Source organism: Cariama cristata, unplaced genomic scaffold (assembly GCF_000690535.1).
Source record: "Cariama cristata isolate BGI_N322 unplaced genomic scaffold, ASM69053v1 scaffold19608, whole genome shotgun sequence".
NCBI classification, from domain to species: Eukaryota; Metazoa; Chordata; class Aves; order Cariamiformes; family Cariamidae; genus Cariama; species Cariama cristata.
Window position 1 is genome coordinate 10,046 of NW_009633177.1, and position 11,121 is coordinate 21,166.

The 11,121-nt window shown below is 36.1% G+C and overlaps 1 protein-coding gene across 1 annotated transcript in view; it reads left to right on the top strand.

Moving 5' to 3' along the window:
• Window positions 1-2,216: 2,216 nt before the first annotated feature.
• Window positions 2,217-11,121, top strand: part of LOC104166655 (myosin-IIIb-like) — a gene marked incomplete at its 3' end in the record, with an annotated part of 21,668 nt that continues 12,763 nt past the window's right edge. The window contains exons 1-4 of the mRNA XM_009706667.1: window positions 2,217-2,416; window positions 3,960-4,094; window positions 7,471-7,575; window positions 7,849-7,948. Of these exons, the coding sequence (XP_009704969.1) occupies window positions 2,270-2,416; window positions 3,960-4,094; window positions 7,471-7,575; window positions 7,849-7,948 (487 nt within the window). The remainder of the gene's footprint in view (window positions 2,417-3,959; window positions 4,095-7,470; window positions 7,576-7,848; window positions 7,949-11,121) is intronic.

An 11,121-nucleotide genomic window follows, 5' to 3' on the forward strand; every position in this document is an offset into this window, starting at 1 on the left:
ATGTCTGTAGCATTTCTCCTAAAGCATTAAATTCACACTTGTTCAATATGTTTGTATTCTTTTTTTAACCTGAAATGCAACTGCTCCAATTTCTATTTGTATTCACCACCACTCCCCTTCCTGCAAGCAAACCTTGCTCTTAAGGTTGGCTTATCAGGAGCTACATGTCTGTGGCTGCTGTCTTCAGTGCATGTAGTACAATCTGTTCACTGATTTCAGAGAAGTCTTTCACCTGGCCTGCCTTTCTGTTGAGGTGCTAACTGTATGTGTACAGAATACTGTTCTTTATTTGTGGCATGCTGTATTGGATCCAAGTAGTGAGAAACTGTCCTAATAACTTATGTTATTGACCCACAACAGATAAATGACATTGACTTTAGCTCCCCCCCCCCGCCCCCCGCCCCATTTCCCTTCTTTTTCCTTCTTTTCTTTGCCTTTTTTGGTCAAGAGACCAAAGCAATTTGATATATTATTTGGCACCATCTTTGATGCAAATACAGTTTTAACCAAGGAGGGAAATAGATGTTTTCTCTAAATGTGCCTGCCATTGTTTAAAAAAAGATTATGCTTCTTCTAACCTGACTTTGGTAACAATCATGTTTTGTGCCTGCTATATGATAAATTACTTTAACAACATGTAAACAGTTTTTCTTAGAGCCTAAAGGAATTAAAAAATTTCTTCTGGACAGGAGCAAAGCATGCAAATGAGTTTATACACATACTTCCATTTTGAATATTGCTATACAGACCTGCACTGCATGTGAAATTGCACACAGGTTATTTTCTTCTCTGTCATGAACAGAAAGCACAATTATTTCTTTAATTAGATTGAAGAGCTGCTGTTTCATTCCTTACCAACCAGCCAGGCTCACGTTTCTTTCTGACTAAATTTCTCATGCCAGAGAGTTGTCACTGGTACTGGAAATGATGAAGAGGTAAATAAGACAGCTAGTTTATAAAATTGTTTCAAGCAGGTTTGCAGTTATCAGACATGCATAGAAAGAAATGGCTCAAACCTTAAAATTCAAGTGTATGTTTGAGGTGTTAGTTGATCCATCTCCAAAACTCAAGAGCTTTTGCAGTCAGTGATGATGATGTCTTCAATTGCTTTTGTCTAGATCACTTCCTTATTTTTCTTCTGTTTGTTCATGGATCTCAGACTTTATATCTCCTAGGTAAGTGTAGAGATAGCTGAAGTGGTCTACCTACTGACAACCACCAAATGGGCAAATATTTTTTCTTAGAGAAACCATAAACCCGTCAGCTTCCCTAATGATGAGTTATATAAGAAGGTTAAATTAGTCTCATCTTAATCTTCATCTTTCCTTTCTCTAATTCCAGTTCAGCGGCAAGATCTGGGTTCTTGCTACTTGAAATGAAATCCTAAAATGGTATTGGCATTTTCCTAATCGCCAGAACTTGCCATCTGTGTAATTCCAAGGGTCGGAAGGAGCCCTTTGCATAGGCTGCAGTGATCCATGCATCACTCAGGAGTGTTGGGGGAAATGACTCCCTTGAGCAGGAGACCTCCGTAAGGTGGAGGTGCAGTCAGCCAGTGTAGTTGACCATAACACACTCTGGCTGAAATACAGAGATAGAGGCAAGTGCAATTGTTGAGAAACATCTCCAGTGATTAATGTCGCCCCAGTGGTGTACCTGTTGCCTATTATCAGGTTGGTTTGTATTTTATGATACCAGCCAACCCAGTTGTAACTCTCATTAAACTAGTTATACATAGCCCTGTTGTAGATATATCAGATATGATGAGGTGTTATACTTAGTGAATGCCTACCTGGCAATTATCCAGGGAGCATTAGACAAAAATAGGTTAAAAGCATGACATGGCTTTTTAATGCACAAGAAATAGGGCCTCATTTCATGAGCTATGTTAAACCGATTGTGTAAAATGTCCATTAAAAGAGCATGCAGTAGAGGAGAGGGATTACATTTTGTCAGAATTTGTTGAAATGTGTTCAGAGTGATGCAGTGTATGGGGTAATGTTTGAAGCAAATAATACATACAGCAAAATAATTAAGGAGAAGTGATCCCCAGACTTTTCTTTCCATTCCTTCATTTAGTGATCTTATCTTGCTGTCTGGTTTTCATTTATGATTCTATCTGTATTTCTTCTCAAATTAGGACAATATTTGATTTCCTCATCATAAGATGCCTTCTTTAGTACAGAATTACTTAAGGCTTCCCACTGTATGTATGTCTGCTTTGTTCTCCAGGAAGCCATTGTATGGATTGTTTCAATATAATTCCAAGATGATTGGACTGGAATCATTAGCTGATCCCTCAGATACCTGGGAAATTATAGAGACTATTGGGAAAGGCACTTACGGTAAAGTCTATAAGGTTGCCAATAAGAAAGATGGGAGTCTGGCAGCAGTAAAGATTCTGGATCCTATCAGTGTAAGTAAAAAAAATTAAACTGTAACTTCATTGTTAATTTAAAAGAGTTCTCAAGCAGACTTGAAATGTGAATCAAATGTGTAAGATATTGAAAGCATCCTGAAGGGAACAATTTTGTAGAATGCATTGACAGAAGGAGTTTGGTACCGGCACCTGAAAGCTTCAACTTACAATTTCATCATCTTGTATGTTATTTGAAGACAGCATTTGCCTAGTTTCTTTTTTAGGTCTGTGTAATTCTTCTGGTATGAATTTGGGTATCTGTGCTTGGAGGATGCAAATGATAAGAAGGCACAGAGGCATTTCCCTTAGGGCCTGCTATAGCAGGGAAAATACAAGATGCTGTTAATCTTAATGTTCTTGTTTCATTCTGTGTACTCCCTAAAATAATTACTTTTCCCATCACAGAAGTACTGTGAATTTTAGGATATTTTATAGTTATTTTTTATAAGTGTTTTATCTTTTATACTTATACTTTTATACTGCAAGGCAATAGTTAAGATAAAAACAGAAGAGCACAGCCCAAATTCACAGAGGTGGTTCTATGCCAGCTCCAGTTTTAGTGGGTATTAAATGCCTAGCTTCCCTTGAGAGCCAAGGCCCTAGTTTTTAATGGAAGATTTAATTGGCAGCTGCTCAGGTTGGATCAAGCTGGAGTTTGATCATGACAGCTGGGCTAAAATATTTACTAAAAAAAGTTACATTTCTGTCATCTACCACTACTGAAATTCATCTTGGTTTTCTCTTGTATAAATCTGAACAAGGTAATAAATAAGATGATACCCTTTTTAGCAAAATGGAAAAAAAAAAGGAAAAATGCATGTAAGAGCTTAAGGTTTTGAATAGTCACAGTCTGTGCAGAAACAAGGAAAGAATCAGTGCTTAAGTAATGTTCTGAGTTGTGGCTGGTGTGCTGATACTAAACAGTGTTTTGTAATTGTCACAGAATTCTTTCATTAACAAATATTTAGTAACATTTGCTTATTTCATGGGTTTTGTTTAGTCTCTCTCTAATTGTTTCTGGTGTATGTCTTTTCCTCATAAGAATGTCTTTGTTTTTACTGATGTCCCCTTTGAGGTTTTGTGAAATTGTTCTCTGTTTGGTCCCATCTGATGACCATAGAAAAAAGAATGAATCAAAGGTTCCTGTGTTTACATTTAGCTTACACATTAAAAATTATGCATGTTTAAAAACAGGTTAAAAATAATACATGTGTGAATTTTTATTTAGACAACTCAGCAAAGTTAAGTATAATTTTTACTTTTCTGGTTAAGTATATTACGCACTGAAATAATCCTTGAAGAACATCTACTTGCTTTACACAGACGTCACATTTCTGTATATAAAAAAGCACGAAAGTGGCATGATTTGGTGTGGATCAAATTTACAGTATTGTGTGAGTACTTTCAGCTGCATTAAAGTAAAACTATTTAAAAGTACAAACTAATTAAAAGATGGTTCTTTTTGTCCATGAGAGTTTGTTCTTGCTTTGTATGGACTCACTGTGTTTATATGTTCTATATGTTTGTGGTTTTTATTTAGGATGTAGATGAAGAAATTGAAGCAGAATATAATATTTTGCAGTTTCTTCCCAATCACCCTAATGTTGTTAGATTTTATGGGATGTTTTACAAAGCAGATCAATACGTGGGCGGACAGCTCTGGCTAGTACTTGAGGTAAAAACACTTTGATAACATTACATCTTAACTAACAAATGTTGTTGGGTTTCTGGTTTTTATTGCTGGAAGAGCTACAGGCTTTCATGATTCTCCGATTGGGGCCATTAATCAAAGGACTGGTGATAGATGATGTGTGGTAGCCTACTGTAGGCTAATAGGGAATGTCCTTGCATTTTATTTCTGTTCAAGTTCCTACATTCTACCTCCAAAACAAGCAAATCCTTTTGGTAATAATGATTTGCCTAAAAAAACTTGACTTTTTTCATGTTGGAGGTAACATTAGATAGGACTTTTCTCTAAAGTTTTGGAGAGTCTTTGCGAAAGATGATGAAGTAGTGACATGGAAAACAGTTAACAAACATGCTACCTATTGCAAAAGTGAACAGAGAAAATGTAATGGGGAAGTCTGTTTTATAGTAACTTAAAACTAGAGGCTGGTTGTTGTTGAAAACCTAGCAACAGAAATGCCTTCTATTAACTTTTCTTGTTAAGTGGCAATCAGTATTCTTGCAATGAAAAATGTATTTTGGTGGTCTTGTTGCCAGTTAAGTGACTGCCAAAGGTTGTTGCAAGATGAGGATTTCTTCTAGATATTTTCTAGACTTAATTAATACAGAGCTTTGCACAATCTGATGAGCAGTAGCAGACCATTCAAACATTTCTCTCTGTTATAACTAGACTGGTAAAAATTAGCATTCACTTTTTAATTACTGATCATTTAAGAAATTCCACTCCCTGTTCTTGAATGGTGACTGCAATCAGAATAGGGAATCTTTATTTCCACTTTAAGTTGTGGAATCCCATTCTATGTACTGCAGAATTATGTAGTTTGAGTGAAAACTCTTAAATTTCAGTAACTTAAAAAAGGAACTTTAGTATTTTGTTTTGGTGGTGTTTTTTACTGTATGCCTGCTGGCTTTGTGTTGAGTTTGGGCCTGGTTTCCCATATGTTTTCTTTTTTAATACAAGTGTAGCATATCCGACAGATGCATCACACGTAGTATTCTATATATCAAAGTTTTGTAAAGCAAAATCATGACATATTTTATGTAACAAAATTGAATGTAGAATTTGAGACAGTTAGGTGTTTGTACAGACCGTATCAATTAAGTATGTTCATTTCAGGTATTTTTTGGTGCACATTATCCAAAGTTTTAAAGAAATCTGACATTTAAAAAATCGTATTTTCCTAATATGGATACATTTACTAGATTTACTTATATGGATATATTTACATTTACATTTTGCATGCAAGTTTATGTATGCAGAGCAGTTACTTTTTATATTATAAATTAATTACACTTTTTCAGTAAAGGGGAATATACAAAGTACTCAGACTTTGATTCCCTGAGTCTTTGATGAAATATATTCATTGGATGTGTGACTTCGAAAATTTGTAATAAAAAGGTGGACTTTTTTTTTCCTTTAGGCACAATTTTGCCATGTTTACTCACTACAAGCAGGACCTTACTTTGATAAATACTTAGGATGAGGAAGGGTAGCAAAAGTGGACACCTTTATTTTTTTTTTATGATGATGCAATTCTCAGATAGGTGTAGCACAGACAACTGTAAAGTGAGCTTCCCTGTTTTTCCATCTAAATTTGAATCAGTCGATTTTTTTAAAGTATTACCATTAGATATAAGTTGATAATGAAATTTACAAGTTCATTTTGTCCCAGATCTTTGCTGACTGTGAAGAATAGTGTCACTGACAGCTGCAGTAGTGTTTGTGGGGTATATTTATTTTCAGAGTCAGTCATTCATTTAACATACGCTGCCAAACAGCTGTCAGTCTGTATCATTTTTCAGTCACAACCAGTTTGGGTTTTTTTTTGAAGAGAGGGCATACTTCTCTCTAGCCTGCAAATAAAATATAGAAAAGTTTAGTACAACCTGTCTCAATAGAACATTTAGTGCAATGAAACCAATAAACAGAAATCTTTGACTTAATAGCTTGTCAGCAAATGGTTAAGCATGGAATGAAAAACACGTACTTTCTCTCACAAGTTGATGAAGTTCTCCTGTAAATACATTTGATGATTGATATTGAGCTGAAAGCTCCCACCTAGTTTATTACAAAAAAACCAAAACCCTTCCCTACTAGTGAATTAAAAAGTAAAGTCAAATTCCTGCAGAACTCGTCAGTGTTTTCAGGGATTAAATTTTGCTTCAGGAACTTGTTTACATGAAGGAGGTCTTGTTTATCATGTGATCTCATCCTTTCCATGGACTAAAACTTTTAGCCTAATGAAATTTTTTGATGCAAGGGGAAGTTAGTAATAAATGAAGAAAAATATCGACCTATCACAGAAATTAGTGATTGAACTGATACACAATTCATAAAAGCTATTTGAGAGATGCAAACTTTAGGACTTTGTAGAACTTCCATTTTCATACCATTGTCCTGATTTACACTGTAGTATTTTGAACTTAATGCTGATAATGTAAAATGAACTGTGTTGAAATGCATGTGATTTGTGTATGGCAGAAACATTGGTAAGGGTGCTAGCTACAAAAACTGGTCTAGAGGAGACAATTCAATGAAAGAAAGGCAATCAATTCTCCCATCACTTTTTTGTTGAACAATTGTGAATATTAAAGTAAGAAAAGGACAGAGAAAGAGGAAAAAGGAAAGAGGCAAACAGCTGCTTCGAAGGGCGTGGACACTGAACTAGTGGTGTGGATGAAAACATATTTACAAAGACTCTAATTTTCCTTTTTCTCCTCCTCTTTTGATGTATGGCAACCCATTAAGGGGAAATGCCTGCAAGAAGCTACTTTTCTGGATCAGAATGTTTCATCTTAGTTGTTGGCAGCACGTGCCATCAAATCTGAGTGTAGAGATATGGCTTCTGTCTACTTTGTATTGCCTGCCAGCAGGAGCAGGAGCATTGATGGAGTGAAAGTTTAAAATGACTGTAATTTGTTGCCTCCCAGTTATCGAGAGCATCGGTCTTTTCTGTCTGGCCTTTTCTTTGCACAAAAGCAGTTTTTCAAAGAGACAATGCAAGTATTGTTGTGAAAATACTCAAATAATGTAAATTGAACTTATAAATCCTCTTTTAACAACAAAATGCATTCCAGTTCAGAATATTTCTATTTTTAGTTACATTTTATAAATTACACTTTATAATCTTTGGTTTTCACTTCCCTTCCTCAACCCAGACTGCTGTGATTTTTTTATTAACATTGCTAATAAAATGTGTTGTAAGATAGGGTGACAGCATAAATAATTGCAAGGTAAAAATCTGCTGGTTCCCAGACTTGTGTTGTACTGCAGTTTTGCACAGTAGGTATTTACAGCCTAAACAAGTATATTAACTGAGGACTTGTCTTGTGTTTTTCCCCCCTTGCAACTCCCCCCTTCACAGCTGTGCAATGGAGGTTCTGTCACAGAGCTTGTCAAAGGCCTGCTGAAGTGTGGCCAACGGTTGGATGAAGCTATAATCTCATATATCTTATATGGTGCTCTCTTGGTAAGGATGTTCATTGGGCTTGTAATGACAGCAGAGGGTGCAATTTACTCATCTCATACATACATTTTCCATTTATAAAGTATGGTAATGTTGACAATATTATGTGGGCTATTATAGCAGCAGGGGTTGTATCAGGCATGTAATCCGGTGGACAGATGTTTCTATAGAGTATGTGCAGACTGACTTCATTACATGCCCTAATAGTAGGGTAATTGTTTTAAATAAGGGAGTAAATAAGGGAGTAAACTTATTTTTGTTACTGCTGGTATATAGGGCCTTCAGCATTTACACAATAACCGGATCATTCATCGTGATGTGAAAGGGAACAACATTCTCCTGACAACAGAAGGTGGAGTCAAGCTCGTTGACTTTGGTAATGACCACTTCCCATTTGTTTTCCTGATACATACAGTTTAGTCAAAGGCATCTGTTTACTTTCCCCTGGGAAGGCAGAATGCCATAGTGAGAGACTTTTTCAGAAGGATACTCAGAATTATTTTAAGAAGGAAAAATGGAGAAGGAACCTGATACAGCAAGAATAAAAGTTCTAACCAAAAATCAGTAATAGACTCTTAACTTAAAAGCTTAAACACAGTAATTTAAGAATTAAAAAATAGTTCTGAAGGTACCATTTTATTTACAAAGCTCTTTTTGCATTTCACAAGGAATGTCAATTTCAGGGCAGTTGTCCTCCTAATTTAAATTTAGATATTCTATCTTTTGCATATGAAAAAGAAACATTCTTCTCTCTGAAATGGCTTTTGTTAGCCTCAAGCATATTTTTTCCCTCTGAGCAGAAGGTAAAATGGTCCCTTGAGTCCAAAACTCAACATCCATTTAATTTGTGATTATTGCTGTTAGATTTGAGCATTGACAGTCTGGAAACATCATAAGAAACAGGGAGGGGCCCGGGAGGGAGCTGGGAAGGGAGAGAGAGAAAGGGACTTGGCAATAGAATTTAACTCAGTTCAGCAATTCAGCAATTTCTTTTTTCCATTTAAACATGCACTTAAAAAAATAAGGAAATGCTGTAGTCCTTCATATATGTATGCAATGGACTGGACAATTTTATTAACGGTAACAGAAATAGATTATTAATATAATAATATGATTTATAAATGGAATCATATAATGCATAGGATAATTGTCATTGAGAATAGTCTTGTGTGAATAACAGGTATTTGTTTAACAGTGAATGAAGGTAAAGAAAAATGCTTACAAAATGAGAACATTGTAAAACAGAGTGCCAAAAAATTCTGCAAATAGTAATTAAAAAAAAATCCAAAAATATTAAATTTATGCAGTGGAAAGAAAATTTAATACTGATATTGTCACAGTATTATGAATCTGACATAAAAATCTATTGAAGATGCTAAAGTAAGTTGGGAAACAGGAGACTCTAGTATCTTCTAGGGACAGAAATTCATTATGTTGAGTGATAAAGGCAACAATTAAAATAGTGCTGGGAGAAACATATGGCCTGAAGCAAAACTTGGAGTGAGTCCCTGACCTAGTACAAGGGAGGAAGATCCCTTCTCATTTGAGGCAAATTTGGCAGTATGTTCTTTGTTTGTAAGTACTGCATTTTGGGAAAAGTTGGCTTTTCTCCCCAAAGCAAAATGTTTTTATCAGATATATCAAATGCCTTAGCTGCAGTGGAAGCTCAGCTTGGAGCTCTGGCTTCCAAAGGCAGATGAGTGTGCTGCAACTCCAAGTGGCACATTCAAGGAAACTGAGGATCCCAGCCTTTCTGGTGTCCCATGAGTCCCTCTGATTCCACATTTAGGTTTTAGGGTGGTTTTTTTTCTACTTTTTTGAAGTTACAACGGTAACAGTAGAAAACTACAACAAATATGAGTATCTCAGAAAAAGACATTAGTTAAATCTCCAGTGTTTCGTAACACTTAACGGTTAGGAAATGCCAAGAAATGCCCACAGACTTGTGGGCTTCCTGACCTGGTGCCTGCATCAGGCACCAAGCTTTCATTAAGTTGCTGTTTTTCCCCTCTAGCCCACTGCTGTAGTCACAGAAGGGACTCTAGGAATGAATTAGGACTGAGTCACGGTGATATTGTTTGTAGAACTGTTTGTCTCATTTGTTGCAGAAAGTGGAAGATATATAATGAAAAATACAAGGAGTTCATGAAGAGAAGGGACTTGCAGTTTAGACAGTTGAATGGCATCAAATTGGAGACTATTCTTGCTTCTGCCAGTGTTTCTCTGTGATGTTGGCAGGTCACTTGCATCAAACTTTTTAGATGTGGCCATTCTGTTCCTCATTTTCCTGATAGCCAGTTTGAAACATCTTGTCCTCCTGTGCAGAAGAGCTAAGTGTTCTTGAACTGCAGCTGAGATCTATTACAGCTATACTAGAGGCATGTGGAGTGCCTGAAAACTGAAAGATCTCGGATTAAGTACCCCAAACCAGTGGATGCTTTGGATATTTTTAGGTTAATCCCTGGAACTAATAATCCTCTCCCATTTTGCAGGAATGTTAAGGAGATTTATTGTTGGATGAGGAGGGAAGGAAACATGTCAAGAGGAAAAGACAATAATAATTCAAAATTTAGTATGGGATTGGATATACTAAATAAGCAAATAGAACTCAAATCGATGGGGATAAAAACAAAAATCAAACTACTACCTGTTCTGTGAACGCTATCCACTCTGTTCACAGAATGAGACAGAATCTTGAAGAAAAAAGAAGTTACTTCATATTCAAGGCTGTGCATATGGATATTAGGTCACAGAGAGGATTACACAGATATCCTTGACTGAAGTGCTTTTTTTGCCATTATTGCATGACTTTACAGCTTGCTTCTTCAATGTAACACACATTTCTTCTCTCGACTGCTCTCAACAGCATGATATATTTGAATAAATGTTGGTCACAGTGTAAGTCAACCCAAAATGTCTGCAACTTATAATTCATTAATGCTCGCTCACTCTCCCACTGTCTCCCTCTCTTAGCTCTTTGGTATTCTGCACTGTTTTGGAGTGTCCGTAGATAGCAGCTACAAATTAAGCTAGCTGAAGAGAGATCAGAGTTAAACACACAGAGGCTTGCTGTAGGTCCTAGCCATATGCTGTTTCACAGCAGTACTCAGGAAATCACCGAATACTTGCAATCACATTGAAAAATGAAAAATAGATAGAGAATTGAATGTTGAGGCCTGCAACCAAATTATTTAACTTACAAATTATGAGTCTCAATTTCTGATTTATTGGCATCAGGCAATGTGTATTATAGGTGTTTCTGCCTGTTTTTGTCTCTGGGTAATGCCATAGGAGCAGACCACTGTGTTTTTTTATTTTTTTAAACAATGTTAAGGTGAAATATGTTTTTAAGTCAATATTGGTTTCATTAATGTTGCTTGATTTCACTGTAGTTCTTCCTTCCTTTTTTCAGCTGTGCTTCAGTAGTCCAGCCCCAGTCAGCAAAGCACTGAAGCACAGGCTTTGTTTTAAGCATGTGCGTAACTCCCCAAGTACGAGCTGCAGTGTGAGCTTGAGCTTCCCTGCTTTTCTCAATAGGGAACGATTTAA